This window comes from Oratosquilla oratoria, chromosome 4 (genome assembly GCF_046742065.1).
Source record: "Oratosquilla oratoria isolate Oo_2021 chromosome 4, ASM4674206v1, whole genome shotgun sequence".
Lineage (NCBI taxonomy): Eukaryota > Metazoa > Arthropoda > Malacostraca > Stomatopoda > Squillidae > Oratosquilla > Oratosquilla oratoria.
This window is the reverse complement of record NC_134780.1, coordinates 40674735-40691419: the sequence shown is the minus strand read 5'-3', so window position 1 is coordinate 40691419 and position 16685 is coordinate 40674735. Positions and strand designations below refer to the sequence as shown.

Genomic DNA, 16685 nt, shown 5'->3' with positions numbered 1-16685 from the left:
CATAGAGATAACGTTTTCTTTTGGTAGTTGTTCAGTGCATCGCTCATCTGAGAGGTGAAAATTGTACGGCTGAAGATATGTATGTATATATATATATATATATATATATATATATATATATGCATATAGATCACTTGGAAAAAGAAACTAACGAAGCAGAGCGCTTTCGTATATTACATCTTTTTGCACTGAATATGTAATATACGAAAGCGCTCTGCTTCGTTAGTTTATTTTTTCCAAGTGGTCTACTTTGCATAAGTGAACACACGTACCCGAGATATTAATAGCATATATATATATGTATAAATATATATATATATATACACATAAATATGTATATATATATATATATATATATATATATATATATATATATACATACATATATATATATATATATATATATATATTTATTTATTTATTTATTGACGAGTTAAACACCATAATTATGAGGACGGAGCCTTTATTTGTACGACGTTTCGCTTATTACAGCTTATTCAAGTACAAGTTGAGATACATATGCTTGAGATTAAATAAGGGGGAAGGAGGGAACGGAGAGAGAAAAGAAGAAGGGGGGGGAGGAAGAGGAGGAGGAGGAGGGGAGGAGAGGAGGAGGAGAAAGGGGTGATTGAACACTGGGAAAGGTTGAGATTGGTGGCCCAAACGTCAAAAGAGGGAGGGGGTTGATTCCCATGAAAAGTTTTTTTCGTCAAAGAGAGAGCGTTGTCTAAAAATGATCTGGGGTACTTTAATCCTAAACCTAGGTTAACAATAGACTCAAATTCTTCATCAATGAATTCCGGACTGCATATCCGGAAGGCACGTAAGAACATGGAAGAAAATACAGATTCTTTTTTTTTTTTACTTTATCTTGGTGTGCAGAGTAATAATGAATATAAGAAAACACATTTGTCTGTTTTCTATAAATACTAAATTTAAAGTCATTACCTTCTCTGTGGATGAGGCAATCTAAAAAGGGCAATTTGTTATTATTTTCTAATTATACAGTAAAATTAATGGAGGGAACCAAATTATTCAGAGATTGCAGAAAAGTATCCAGGTCTTCAGTACATGGCCACAGACAAAGAACATCATCTACATATCTATACCATATCGCATTAGATGGCAAAACTTCACACATTTTTTTTTCTTTCTATTCCATGTAGATGTTGCTTAAGACAGGCGAGAGGGGATCCCCATAGGCATTCCAAATTTCTGGGAATAAAAATTACCATTAAATTCAAATTTACAATTTTTTACGCATAATTTGATGAGTTCAATTACAGTATTGGACTTTGTCCAAATAATCAGTAAGAAAAACAATTAAATCATCTACTGGAATTTTTGTGAATAAACTAGTAACATCAAAACTCACTGACCTAAATTTATAATTAATATTTAAACCATTCAGTTTTTGAACTAAGTCTACATTATTTTTTATGGATGAATTAGAAATTGTCCCTACTAATGGACTGAGGAAGGACACTAGCCATTTGGATAAATTATATGAAATGGATTTAACAGAGCTAATAATTGGTCTTATAGGATTATTCGGTTTGTGTGTTTTTACTAATCCATACATATAGGGAAGAGAAAGAGTGATGGTAGAAAAACTTTTCATGAGTTCATCTTCCCCTTTTAACAAAGTTTTCATTTTTTTCTTTTAATTCACTGTTCATCTTATTAAGTGGGTTGGTCTTAAGTTGGCCATATATAATGTCATCGGACAAAAGATAATCAATTTTAGACAGGTAGTCATCCCTGTTTAAACTGACCACCGCATTTGCCTCATCTGCTCTAGTGATATGTAAATATTTGTCTTAATACATCTATTTGGGCAGTTGGGTAATCATGGGTTACTCAAAGAAGCATAAATAATGCCCTTACAAATGTTGACTTTTTCGAATGATAAATCTTACGTGCCTTGCGTATATGCAGCCAACACGTTACTCAACATTTAGGAGAAACGTAAAGTGCAAAGAATACAAACGGAGGGACTTGAGTGCAAGTTTGTAGGCAATCAAAGCAGAAATGTATCACATTATAAACTGTGAACTGGACAATGAGGTCACACATCCTTCCCTCGACAGTGTTCAGAGGTGAGGGAAGCAACACTCCGGATAGTGATCGACAGTGTGGATACTCGGCGCTGCAGTCAGCAATTCCAACTGCATCATGCAGCGCTGCACGAGGCTCAGTGCGGACTTGGCTCAAGTTCCTTAAATTTATCAATGCAATGGATACCTTGAAAATATAACCACACAAAATACTTAAATGGAGGATTAAATGGATTACACATTATATATCTTTGAACTCTAGGTTTTTCATGGTTCTTTAGGTTCTTTTATCAATACATATATGAACCAACACATGAAAACACAATATAAAGAAATGCACAAATATATTCAGCCAATTACAAGACTGTAATGTGCAATCAATTCATCACCTTTTTTAAACCAAGTCCAAAACATTATTATTTGAAAATTATTTTCTAGCAGTTTCATAATTTTTCCTGAACCAGTCTACCGTCTCCTCAATAGCTTGTTTGGTGGAAGTAAACTTGAAATCTGGAAGATATTTTCTTAGTTTAGCATTGCTGGCTGTCTTCTTAAATTGGCCATCACTCTTGCTGATATCATGAACAATTTCTCCTTTATATCCAAAGGCCTTGATCACCAATTCACCTACATCTCTAATTGAAATTTCATCTTCTTCATCCACTGCAAAAATGAAAATATCTGCTTTATGTCCTGTAAAAAATGCATATGGTTTCTACAACTATTATACATGTACCAATAGGCCTCCCCTCCTTATAAAGGGGGTGGCCAAGATAAATTGCACATCCATCTCAAACAATCAATTATTGCCTCGAATCTCACAATGGCTGGCAATGGTCCTCACAACCTCCCGCAGATCTCCCTGGGAAGAAAATAAAAAAAAATTGGACTGTTGTCTGTGTTGAATCAGCGTGGGACCGCTTCTGTCGCCAGCCCAAAGTGATAGGGTGAGGAGAGCAGTTGCTGGTTGTCAGCTCTCCATGTGTGAAAAAGTAAGAAATACAGCCGAGGTTGATAAGGAGAGATCTTGTGCCCAATCCAGAGACCAAGTGGCAGCTCCTCAGGCTCCATCCCCTGAGGGAAGTGTGGAGGTTGTCTGTTTTGAAAATGGTCAGCTTTGCTATCTATTTCGCAGGGCCACCACGTGCAGGAACCCGTCCTTGATCCCTCCATATCATACAAAACCCATCCAATCACCCTTTATATCTCAGCACCTCGTCAAAAATTCATTTCATCTCGGACTCCTTTACTGCTTCACTGCTCCATGTAGCACCAGAGGTGCAATCATACCTTCATACAACCTTCTTGAATTCACACCCAAATACCTTTTCCTCGTAACACTTTTCATTCTACCATCTACCCCTGACTTTTTTCTATAATTCACCTCCATAACCAGTCCACATTTTTTGACATGTAGAGTTGACGTCCGACAACTACTCTCCTCCCCTTCCACTTGGGGCTGGTGGCAGAAACAGTCCCACACTGATACAACTCAGACAATGATCAAGAGTTTCTTCCCAGAAAGATCCGTGGAAGGTTCCAATTACTTGCCAGCCACTGTGGGGCTGTAGATTTTCCATTTAGTGAAACATGAGGCAACGGCTGATTGATTCAAGTACTACCTAATTCACCCTCAATCTTCTCTTCCATTAACAACTGTCCATCTGTTCTCTTTGACCTCTCTACGTAAATCTTCTATCCTAATTGACAATATTACACCAATGACAAGAACTACCGTAGGTTCGTCACCAGGAAGTTGTGCAGGCGAGTGCTGTTGAAGGGTTTATAAATTACAATGATAAAGCATGCAAATAGGGCACCTTATGGCCCATAATACAAACCATGGTTCCACAATATCCATAGGATAATACTAACCTGCCAATATTATGGGCTCAATTTCTGGATACTCCCGAAGAACCCATATTATGAGTCTGCCAAGGTCTACAGAGTAAATGAACTGACGCAAAGGCTTCCCAGTACCCCAGATGACAAATGGCTGGTCATCCCGCTCTGCCAGGTAAGCCTGGTGTGGAGAAATTTTCAGATGTATGAAGTAAATTATGTTTTACTTGTGAAAAAGGAACGTTTGCTGAGCAGGGAAGGGAGATGACAAGAGGTAGACACGAGTGGAGAATGGTTGTAAGTAAAAGGACTATAAATTGATGCAGCTCATTGGGATTTCTTGACATCTCTATTTTTGTGTGAATCCAAGGGAAGGAGGGCCACTATGTTAACGAAGCTGCTAGCCCTGCTGTGGATGTGCTGTGTCTTGCTACATTGATTCTGACCCTAGCAATGAGTCGGGGGGAAGGGTTGACCCTTCATACAAGATAAAAGGGAAATGAATAGGAGTGAGATGAGGGAGGATGGAAGAATGCTTTGGGTGGGTAACTCCCTTATGGGGGTATAAACTTTTGGTAAATAGAGACAGACAGACAAGCAATATATGTTGATCCCCAAACATATATTTCTTATAACCCTTTTACTTACCTTGTGTATAAGTGCTGCCATCATATGCCCCTCTGTCAAGTTGAAGTTGTCATGTGGCCCAAAAACATTGCAAGGAATGATCGATGTGAATTGGCAACCATACTGGTCATTATAGACGTAATTATTCACATCAATCATTCGTTTTGCATAACTATATCCATAGTTGGAAAAGTGGGGAGGGCCATTGTGAAGCTGTAAAAAAGGAAAAGAAAAAGAAAAAACGAAAAAACACAATAAACCACGAGATTATCTACAATTATTTCTACACCAATAAAATTTGAATGTTTTAGCAGGAAATGCAGGAAACTCAACATTGAACCATTAACAATCAAGAAGAACATAAATCTATGACTTCGTTCTAATTCATACTCACCATTGTTTCATCAATTGGGTATGTGATCTTATCAGGAAATATGCATGTAGAAAGACTGGACACAGCTTTCTGAACCTTGCATTCTTTGCACAAATCTAGGACAACACTATTCATTTGGTTATTCACCGTCTGAAATGAAAGAAGTGAAGGCATAATGATACAGATGGTGTTTTCAGAAATTCAATAAGGGCATACCACATTAAATTTCATGCTTGCACCATTCTAGCCCTCTCTGAAAGGGAGAATTCAAGGCATTAAACCACATTACCATACAATGGACTACAATGGTAAAGTATCCTGGCAGACCTTTTAGGCCTGTTGCAGAAACAAGTATACATGCATAAAGAAACAAATAAATAATTTATAGAAAATAAGCGGCAGGCATTACAGCTCAGTGCTTAAGTGCCCACCCAACTAGATCTTCAAATTGAACTGTTCTATAAACCATTACTTCTGCAAGAAGATTCCATAATTATGCACTTGTCATTCTTTTTTTTCTACCAATTTTCAAGACAAAATCAAATCCTGGTCACGATTACTGTCAATCATATTACCCTAGTATCTCCCACTGCCACAATCAAGACCTCCCTCTCCTCTACATAGGACAAGGAGGTTACGTGTGTGTGTATACTATATTACAAATAGGAACACGTGCATGTACAGACATCTGCTTTATATAGACCTATGCAATGACGTATAAAGAACGTGGGTAAATCGAAAGTAAGCTCTCAGTGAGTTTTATTTGCCTTAAAAGGCTTTACTGAACTCTTTTATTTTTGAGCATTTATGGGATTTCTTAGCCATACCCACAAAGAAAGCTCTGAGCATGCGCTTTACATATCATTTTAGCCATAAAAAGTGCAATATAAAAAACAAAATTTATCTTTTCTGACCATTCAGTCAGCAAGGTGTGAGCCATAACTTTATATGATATTAAACAGACCCCGAGGGTGTTCATGCACTTCCAAAAATAACAAGAGCAATACTTACATAAAAATCACAATTATATTCCATATTATTGAACAAGCCTCCAACCTTGGCTGCCAAATGAACCACGTGTGTTGGTTTATACTTCTCAAACAGGAGTTTTGTAGCTTCACGATCTCTGGTAAAAAAGATAAATAAATAGATAAGGAAAATAAAACTAATAACCTGGATATGAAATGGGATTGACAAATGACATTTCACTGGTATATCAATTGCACTTTAGGTAACAACATGTAACCAGTCTCTCGCACAACTGCAAATATGCGTAAAAGAAATCAATGGCCTGACGGGAACAGATTGTTCCTATAGGGGAATGCTGATGACTTTCAACTTCAATAATCTCTCCTGTGATACCATCTCTTTAGTATTCCACAATCTTTAGTATTCCAGACTGATGGTGTGTTCACCCTGCATGATGTAAAATATGACTAAATGGGAGGGAGCAAGGAGACAAGGGACAACCTCCCTCCCTCTTTATATTTTTTCTCCCACACAGCCAGGGGCACCTGGCCACTTCCATTACGAGGGCTATCAAGGCCTTTGTACATGTAATGTACGTTCTATGAAAGAATCACTGACCCTAACCGATAAACAAAGCCATAGGTAGCAGGTGATATTATTTAACCCTATTCCTGCTCTTGCTATGAATTTTATTAATCTGAAAACTGTCTATCCATCTTAATAAAAAAAAGTGATATGGAAAGACGAGTAGAAAGCGCCGAGTATGAATAAATTGTATTTGACAAGAAGTCCCGAATGGAGTGCTGGTCAGAGTTGGATAAGTAATCCAGAGATACACATATCTAATACCTTAGGTCAGCATCCTTGGAAGAAAGGAAGATCCACTTCTCATTTGGTTTTTTGTCCTCCTCCAGTGCAAGCTGAATGCCATGGCCCACCATTCCAGAACTCCCAGTCACCATAATTACAATTTCTGCCATTCCTGCTGATTATCTTAGCCTTTCCTGAAAGGCAAGGCATGGACAAAATCAATCTGTTGCCCCAGGTGTCTTTGCAGGAAAGCTGTGGCTCTCAGAAAAAAAAGGCATAATTATGTTTGGGATAACTTTGACACAAACTAAAATATTCATATGCAATGGGCGTAGGAGGGGTGAGAGTGGCAGGAGTGGGAGTAGTTTTTTTTCGAAATTCGGGAGTGAAGTATCACAACCAGGGGCTTTGTTTGAGCCCGTGTGGTGGTGTTTATGTAAGACACACCTTGTGGAGAGGAGGTGGAATAGTGTAGCTAGTTAGAGGGGGATAGGGGGCAGTAGAAAAGAGAGGCTGCAGCCGTTGGAGCGTCGGCGGACGCTCTAGCAGCTGACGGAGCTCATAGGGGCTTTGGAGGCGGCAGAGGCGGCTCACAAGACCTTCAGGGGGAGCCGGTGGTCCCCGTCTGAGGAAAGAGGTGGCGGGGCAATCGCTCAGGTAGTGGTGGAGGTCGGCATTTTCTTCATGGCAGTGGTTGCACCGGCGGTCTTCTATGGTGCTCTGGGGATTAAGTTGCCAGAAGCAACGGTCTTCAAGACGCAATCTGAAGAGCAGCTTTTCTATCCTTCTGGGAGAGGAGCGGGGTAAGACTAGAGGTTCATATGCTGTCACCTTTTTATACCAACCCTTTGTTGAGAGATCTGCGCCTCCTGCCTCTGTTGGAGGTGCCACTGCGTGCGTGCTAATGCCCTGGTTCTAAGTTGGAGCTGGCTCTTGCTGGGAGGGACCTGGACGTCGACACTGGTTCTTTTGCGGGCTGTGGCAGCAGCTGCGTCTGCAAGGTCGTTTCCATGCACATCGACGTGGCTTGGCACCCAGTTGATGATGATATTCCGTCCTTCACGGTGTAATTTGTGCAGGAGCGCAATTATGTTGGTGAGGAGGTGGACATTATCTTCGGGCTCTGCCTGTTGCAAGCAGCTTATCAGGTTCAGAGAGTCAGTGTGGATGACCACGGAATTGGAGTGGGATACAAGGGCATGTTCTAGGGCCCCCTGCATCGCCACGGCCTCGGCTTGAAGAGAGGACGCGGAGTCGCTGACTCTCCTGCCGAAGATGTGTCCATCAGTGACGAAGGCAGCTCCAGCCGTGTTTGGGCTGCGTTGTTCGACGGACCTGTCTGTAAAATATACGGTATGACCAGGTCGCGTCAGTGCCCGGATGCCGTTATTTGCTAATACACGCGCTTTGTCCGGGTGGCATGCGCCCTTTTTCCCCGGGAATGACGTAAATTTAAAGATCACGGGAGCCGGTGCCCACGGTGGCGGGCATTTGAAGTCCGGGTGGGATTTTGGAATGCCCTTCTCGAGGAGAGGTTGCCGTAGCTGGAAGGAATCCAGGACCTTGGCCGCGTGTGAGAGCCAAGTGTTGGGGCGTTGCAGTGTGTCTGCGCGTACAAGTGAGGAGTAGATGTCCCGACTTAGACCTGTCTCGTCGCGGGGGTGGAGTGTGCGGGCAACAAAGTCCGCCCTGAGCATTCTGATCCTGAGTTGGAGAGGAGGGAGCGAGGCTTCCCGCTGGACGTTGATAATTTTGCACCACCGTTGTGCTCCCAGGACAACTCTAGCCGCTTCATTCTGGCATGTCTCAAGCCTTTGGAGTTTGTCCGCGTCCACAGTAAGGAGAGCCGGGGCTGCGTAGTCGGCGATAGAACGCACCGCTTGTACGTAGTACGCGCGTGGGACTTGATGTGTGGCACAAAGTGCTCTTCCGCACATGGCCCTCATCACTGTGATTCTGGCCGTCATTCTCTCTCTGGGGTAGGATATTTCCCTGTTGAAGGTGAGGCCCTTGTCGAGCCATACGCCCAGGTACTGGAATTGTGTGACCCAGTCCAGCGCGAATCCCTGAGTAACGAGGGGATCCTTTCCCCGTCCGAGACCGAATGCCATGGCTTTAGACTTCCGAGGGGATATTTTGAGCCCGATCCTGACGCATTCCGCTGCGACGGCGTCGAGGCAGCGCTGTGCCCTGTCGTGGCATCGTTGCTTCCAAGCAATGATGAGAGCTAGATCATCGGCGTAGGAAATGATTTTGCACCCGTGGGGAAGGGGCAGCTTCAGGACATTGGAGATCAGCACGTTGAAAAGGGTCGGGCTGAGGACCCCTCCCTGTGGTGTACCATTCTCTAGCACCGTGGGCTCCGACATGTGGCCTTGGAAGTGCACGCACGCAGATCTGCGTGACAGGTAGTCGCCTATCCAGGTGAGAAGTCTTCCTCTCACACCTTTGCATGCGAGAGTGTCCTGGATAGCCAGAGGACTGGCTAGCTCAAAGGCCTTTTCCAGATGCTGTGGGCCGTACCAGTGCCCTTGTGATAAGCATAGATATGCTCATGCAACGGACCTAGTTTCCATAGCAATCTGTTGAGTACCAACCTTTCTGCTGTTTTCCCATACAGCTGACCAGGCTGATGGGGTGGTAGGCACCGGGTTCCTTGGGCTTGGGGATTGGTACTATTGTGGCCGTCTTCCAGGCTGTGGGCAGTCTCCCAGTTCCCCAGGACGCATTGATCACGCGGAGGAAGGCCTCATCTCCTGCAGGTCCGAGGTGTGCCAGCATGGAGTAGGTGACTCCGTCCTCGCCGGGAGCGGTGTCCTTGTCAGGTCTGCGGGCGGCCATGAGCTCTCCGAGAGTGAATTCCTCGTCGGTCTCGTCCGTCTGGGCCATTATGTCCCCGACGTGGTGAATCCTTTCTTCCCGCAGCTGTTGTTGCGCTGCGGCAGGAAGGCACTGTTGGTTCGAGAGGCGAATTCCTCTACCAGCCGCAGTGCCTCATCGGTTGGGGCATGATGGGTTAGACGTGGGGGAGACCTGTTCGTGGCTACATGAAGTTTGCGCCAGAGCTCGGAGAGGGAGATGTGGGGGAGTAGGTGAATCCCTAGGCTGACTACCTCGTTTATACAAGGGAAGAAGGATTTGGTCAATACTGTAGATCATCAAAATGGGAGTTTCCCATGAAAAACAAATCCAACGACATGGAAAAATAGCCGACACGCGCCTTTAAAAGGGGCTTAAAAGCGAGAAAACTGCCTGTCAAATTTATCTAAAAGAATATATACAAGATGGACCAATGTCTTGCAAGGTAGAAAGCAAAGCTAACAAATTTCAAAAGAAATTGTGCAATTTAATAGGTTCAGTGGTACTCCTAAAAACTTAATTTGCTCCCCACCCTGTCAAGAATTTCGCAATGTCCCCAGAAATAAATTATCTGCAATGAAATCATTATAGAGAAGACTTCTTGCCCAAACAAGTTCTGAGAAACAATTTGAGGTTAGGAAATTATGATATGTCGACATTAACAATTATCCAGAAAAGTACCTAACATCTGTGCAGCCACTACCTACATACAAGGAATGGCAACCAGAAAATTATATTTACTACAAAAGTCTGAACTTTATGAACAACCAACTGTTAGAAATATGGATATTGCTTAGAATTATTCTGAACACAATGATCGTAGTTACACTGAAAATGTAAGTGACCAACCTATGCATTAACTTACTACATGTAAGGCAAGACCAAAGTATGCATTCAAGTATCGTCGAGAGACGAGACCCACACGTAACCTACACAAATGTGGAGATAATAGGTCAAGTTGTCCCGTTGCCAACTCGCCCCGTGCCAACTCGTCCCACTTGTGGTACCAGCACGTGAACTTCCCGTATCATTAATTATTAGGACGAATACTGGACGTTTCGGACTCATAAAACTGTCGCCCCCGGACGTATCGCCCTCATTTTTATACACACTTTTAAACACTTGTAAAAGCAGTCATTTTGTTTTATAACAATACCACAGTTCATTATATATAAACGAAGAAAATTACAATAAAAATATATTTTACAATTTATCTGAGCAAAGATTCTAAACCAAAAGCACAGTTCATCACAGATAAAATTATAATTCTATATAAGATTTTATAATCAATGGTGAAATTATATAAAATCTGATATATCAAGGTCTTGTCTCCCCATTTTAAGGTGGCCATCCAAGGACAAAGATGAGCGGTTGACCTTAGGTCAGAAGGAACATAATCTCTGGAGTAACATTAATCATGTTCTTCTCTATAGAATAGATAGTAAAAGTAATTATCTAACCCGTTATGTATTAGACTGAAATTCTATTGCGATATATTATAATTTTTGTGTAAGATACTCTTGAAATTCCCTTTGTAACGTCAAGTGAATTATCTGTAGTATTAATTGTATCTGAATTTAATCGTTACCCTCTATTTTGCAGAGATCTAGTATAGGCTGCACCACCGTATGACTTTCAGCGTCCGTTGCCCCATTCGACAATGAAGACTAAGCCACTATGCAGTTGAGAGTAAATATACAATTTTGTCTTCAACTCCTAGAAGTAATCCCAAGTCACAAGTAATGGGCGAGTCGGTATACCTACGGTAAAACCTTATGAAGTATAATCGAAGACTGTCAGAGTAAAACATCTATTGAACTACGTACTGTATCGCCAAACCGTAGAGGGAGACTCGAGTGTCACAACTGCCAACTATTCTCCACCGACGTGGTTGAAACAATGGGCCCAAAACATATGTTCACTGAAAAGTGTAGTAAGAGAGGCTGTCATGCAACTGCTATTTCATAATGAGATGAGGAGTGGTGGAAATGGGGGGTGATGGTGAGTGCGACAAGAGGGACACCGAGCATGTGGTGATTTTAGAGAAAAGGGAGACGAAGGAAGGGACCAAGATGATTAACGGCCACTCATGAGAAGTGACGACCCCGCATGGAAGCGGCAAATAAATAAAAATATATGATCCTAGATTGTAATCAAGCAACAATTAACACTATGAGGTATAACACTGCAAGATTATCGTTTTGGTCGTTTTTCATTTACTTGAGTAATTGTGTCATTTCTTACTGTATAGCTCCAACACCATTTCCAAAATTTGGCCATAAACGAATAAACGAACAAACGGACAAACGAATAAATGAATAACCGAACAAACGAACAAACGAACGAATGCTTTTGTCCTTTGGAATATAATGCAACCTATCTGGAAGGGAAAAGCTACCTTCAAGAGAAGAATTTTCTTTCGTGAACTTGGATTGGCCTAAGTCCAACCTGTATTGTCTTGAAGGTTATCGTTACCTAGGACGCCAAATGCCCGTCGAGTTGCTGAAGCTGCAAGACCATCTATAGAATATGATCATTCTCAGTCTCAAGAAAGAGCTGCAAAGAGAACGCGTTGTCACATGTGAATAAATGACAACAAAGTAACCACAATATGTTCGGTCTACCGAAAAACGACATGTAAGCGGCATGCTGATGTAATGTTCAAGTGCAATAATTGCAACTAATTCCTAATCTTCCAAAAGGTAGGGTGGTTGGGAGGGTTAGGTGTGGGGTCTGAATGACAGTCACTTTCACATAGTAGACCCTAGGCATGCAATCATGGTGATCACTTTTAATATTTACTCTCCTCTCTTGTTCTGCCACTCTCCCTCCTTACATCTCCCCTTGACCACCTTATTATGACCCCAACATCTTCGTCGCGATAGACACCCCCAAGGATAGGAGCGCCGGAAAAGACCCACGTCGCAACTCTGACAAAATAAATTCGGACAAAAGCAACAACTTGTACACCCGGAACACTTGCGTGCCAGCTCAGTGCCACGCAGGGAGGGAGGTTGTCCTAAGTTGCGGTGTTGGCTGGGACATTTGAGCTTAACGAACGTCGTCTTTCGTGGACGAATAGGCCTACAAGTAATTTCACCCATATAGACGGAGACGATTCTCGTCAATTCAAGTGTTTTGAATTTTAACAACAGCAAGATGACAGCGCTTGCAGTATTCTAGGCGTCTCTCAGGACTATTTAACGATGTGTCTAACATTCGCATAGTTTTAACTTCTCTTAGTTCGTTAATCAGCTTCTCAATATATAGCGTAAAGATGATCCACGGCATTCATCCACCCTCCCCCATCTCACTCTTATACATCGCCTATTCATTTCCCTTTTATCTTAGCTCCTTGTGGATGAAGGGTCATCCCTGTCCCCACCCATACGCAACGTCGCCATGTCATTTTTATCTATTGTTCCGCTAAGCCAGTTGTATTCCAGGGGTTCACACTTCGTCGATGGCGGAAATGGAAGTAAAAAATGGACATAAGAATCCAGGAAATAATCCCACATATTTATTTCGATATTCAGTGGCAGATCTAAGGGGGGTGACGAACTCAGAGTAGACCACTCAATCTGCGAACCTTAATGTACAAATGATTGATAATGATAATAAAAAACACAAATTAAAAGTATAGCAAGCCATGTCAAATATTCTCAATTTTTGGTGAATAGATCCTGGATTATGTAGTATGTAAACACTTATTTTGGTTTCATCAGAAGTTCTCTGGAAAAAAAAGACTTTACCAACACCGTTACAATGGTGGTATTTTTGCTCACTAGCCTACATAGAACAAAATGACAAAAGACCACAAACAGCAGATGTGAGAGATGATATCTCCATCATTTGCCGGACAAATGTTCACCAATCAATACTTCCCCCAGCCAAAGAAAGGACGAGACCCCCCCACAGTGACAGGCTACTCATTTAAAGGTCAGAAGCCGCTCTGAGATAGGTCACATACCCAAATTACGGACCTCTTTAATATTCCACCCAAGTTGATGAAGAGACAAGAAAGCTCGAAATCTGCAGATACTAGTCTAATAGATGAATACTGGACACTTTTGTTCCTCCTTGAACTATGAGAAAGAAAAAAAAGCCTTTCGCAATTTTGACCGATCAACTACACTGATCGCCAGAACGTCAGCGGCTATCCAGTTTAGTATTATTAGTATCATTATTACTCTCATAATCGTCATTACTTATTTTATTTAGTTATTTACCTATCTATTTGATTAGTTAATTTATTTATTCATCTGTCCATCTTATTTACCCTTTTATTCATTTTTCATCCGACCTCCGTATGGATCTATGGGTCTGTAAATATACTTTGTTCTTGTCCTTTCAAACTTAATGTGTGTTGTGTTGCGCACACGTGCTCGTTACCACAAATGCTCTCTACACATAAAGAGGAAACAGGTGGCGGGCACAGGTGTGTTCACCTTTGCTGTCCTTCTCTGGTGGCAGCACCATCGGCTCCGGTCACACACACGCGATTCAAAAGAATTCGTTTGTCAGATCATCTTTACGTTATATATAGAGAAGCTGAATGACGAACTAAGAAAAGTTAAACCTATACAAATGTTAGACACATCGTTACATAGTCCTGAGGGATGTCTAGAATACTGCAAGCGCTGTCATCTTGCTGCTGTTAAAATTCACAACATTTGAATTGACGAGAATCGTCTCCGTCTATATGGGTGGAATTACTTGTAGGCCTATTCGTCCACGAGAGACGACGTTCGTTGAGTTCAAATGTCCCAGCCTACACCGGAACTTAGGACAACCTCCCTCTCTGCGTGGCAATGCCTGCGTGGCACTGAGCTGGCACTGAGCTGGCACATGAGCACCCGAAACATGTGTGAAGCGAGTCACACAAGTGTTCCGGGTGTACACGTTGTTGCTTTTGTCCGAATTGATGATGTCAGAGTTGCAAAGTGGGTCTTTTCTAGCGCTCATATCTTTGGTGGTGTCTATCGCGACGAAGACGTTGGTGGTCAAGGGGAGATGTAGAGAGGGAGAGTGGCAGAACAGAGAGGATAGTGTACATGAGTGAGAGTTAGTATTCAAACATAAACTAATGCTCGTGATACCAAAGTCCTTAAAACAATGACTACATAAAACATACAGTCAATACCCCATACATGGTTTCTTGTGGGAGTTGTTCAGATACATGTTTTATAACTATTAAGAGTTATCACCATTCTTTTCTGAGTGGATGTTAGTCTTCAAACATAACTAATGCTGCATGACTCTGGTCCGTAGGGAAGACACTAAAATCCATAAAACAATGACTATGTAAAACATACAGTCAGTACCCTATACTTACTTTCTTACAGACTTATAATTGTTCAGAGACATATTTTATAATTGTGGCGACCACGTCACAAAACTATTCACGAGAAGCAGGCTGATGATTGACCGCCCGAGCGTCTGGGCATCTGCCAGAAGGCGCCAAGTCCCTGGTCGTCACCACTCCACATCGTGACAAAGAAGGACGGCTCACTCCGCCCCTGCGGGAACTGTACTCGTAGGCGCCTCAACACTAAAGCAGAGCCAGACCACTACTCACTGCCCAACATTGCCAACATCACATCTTTCCTCCACGGCGCAAAAATCTTCTCAAAATTGAATCCTCTAAAGGGGTACTACCAGGTTCCCATGCACCTGGAGGACATTTCAAAGACTGTTGTAACCGTTTCTTAATCCCTGTGGTCTGTTAAAATTTTGTAACATCTAATATTTTCCTTTTCAATTTTACTTTGCGTGTCCAGGGTACATTGCAAGACAGTTATTATCATTTAGACTCCAAATCTATCTCTGCCAACCACCCTACTTTATTGAAGAATAGGTTTTAGTTGAAATTATTGCAGTTGAATACACCATGGTGCTTATATGTAGTTTTTTGGCAGATTGTTGTTACTTTGCTATCATTTTTGCACACATAACAATGCCATATTTTTGCATATGTTTTATGAGATTTAGAATGATCAGTATTTATACTCAGCTTACAATTGCAGTAATTCACCAGCACTCTAACATCTAATCTGTTCCGGGTCAGAATGACCCGTTTCATAAATTCTGACAGTTCTCGCCATACAAAGTACATAATTGATTACCTTGCATACCTAGGGTCTACTATGTGGAAGTGACTGTCATTCAGACCCCACACCTAACCCTCCCAACCACCCTACCTTATTGAAGATTAGGAACTAGTTGCAATTATTGCACTTGAACATTACAACATGCCGCTTACACGTAATTTTTCGGCAGACCGAACATATTGTGGTTACTTTGTTGTCATCTATATACATGTGACAACACGTTCTCTTTGCAGCTCTTTCCTGAGACTGAGAATTATCATATTCTATAGATGGTCTTGTATTTGGCGTCCTAGGTAACGATACCCTTGCACTTTGAGATATTGAAGTCCATTTGCCATTTCACCGACCATGTGAACAATTTGTTAAAGTCATCCTGCAGAATCTTGGCGTCGTCTTCTGACCTAATTAGGCGTCCTATTTGAGTGTCATCCACAAACTTACTAACATCACCATTAATCACTCCCCTATTTGGATTTTACCACATTTATGGTGACCCACTATTTTCTGTCACTGATCTAAGCTCTAATTCATTCTAACATTTTTCCTCCTATGCCATGGGCTTTGATTTTACTTAGTAGTCTCTGGTGGGGCACCTTGTCAAACACTTTGCTAAAGTCAAGGTAAATAACATTGTAACTATCATTGTTATCTAAGTCCTTATATACGTTAGTGTAAAAACAAGATTAGTCACACATGACTTACTGTTGGAGAAACTGTGCTGTGAGTCACGAATCAAATTATGTCTCGATGTAATCTCTGAGTCTATTAACTATTGTTGATTCAAGCATTTTACCTATAACTGATGTCAGACTGATTGGCCTGTAGTTGCCTGTAAACGATTTATCTCCCTTTTTTTAAAACAGAAACAACGTTTGCCTGTCCCCAACCAGTGTCTACCAACTTATCAAATATTTCTGTTAACTGGTCGTAGATTTCAAATTTACACTCTTTAAGCACTCTCGGAAATGTTTCGTCTGGACCCGGGGATTTTGTAGCTTTAAGTCTTTTAATCTGTTTGACTACTTCTACCTTACTAAT

General features: G+C 41.7%; 1 protein-coding gene across 1 annotated transcript; it reads right to left on the bottom strand.

Moving 5' to 3' along the window:
• Positions 1–461: 461 nt before the first annotated feature.
• On the bottom strand, positions 462–11886 carry LOC143024809 (GDP-L-fucose synthase-like). The gene is made up of 7 exons (XM_076184037.1): positions 11364–11886; positions 6718–6872; positions 5911–6025; positions 4921–5049; positions 4548–4739; positions 3933–4080; positions 462–2720 (listed from the first exon to the last, which is right to left on the bottom strand). Exons 2-7 carry the CDS (start codon positions 6846–6848, stop codon positions 2485–2487), a joined length of 951 nt encoding a protein of 316 aa, XP_076040152.1. The 5' UTR covers positions 6849–6872; positions 11364–11886; the 3' UTR covers positions 462–2484.
• Between the last annotated feature and the right edge of the window lie 4799 nt (positions 11887–16685).

What these genes read in the sequence shown, in the direction of transcription:
- LOC143024809 (XM_076184037.1), bottom strand. Translation starts at nt 6,848, where the DNA reads ATGGCAGAAATTGTAATTATGGTGACTGGGAGTTCTGGAATGGTGGGC. An exon ending in AATATAATTGTGATTTTTAT is followed by an intron (nt 5,050 to 5,910) that starts GTAAGTATTGCT and finishes CTTTCATTTCAG; the next exon opens with ACGGTGAATAACCAAATGAA. An exon ending in ACCCAATTGATGAAACAATG is followed by an intron (nt 4,740 to 4,920) that starts GTGAGTATGAAT and finishes CCTTTTTTACAG; the next exon opens with CTTCACAATGGCCCTCCCCA.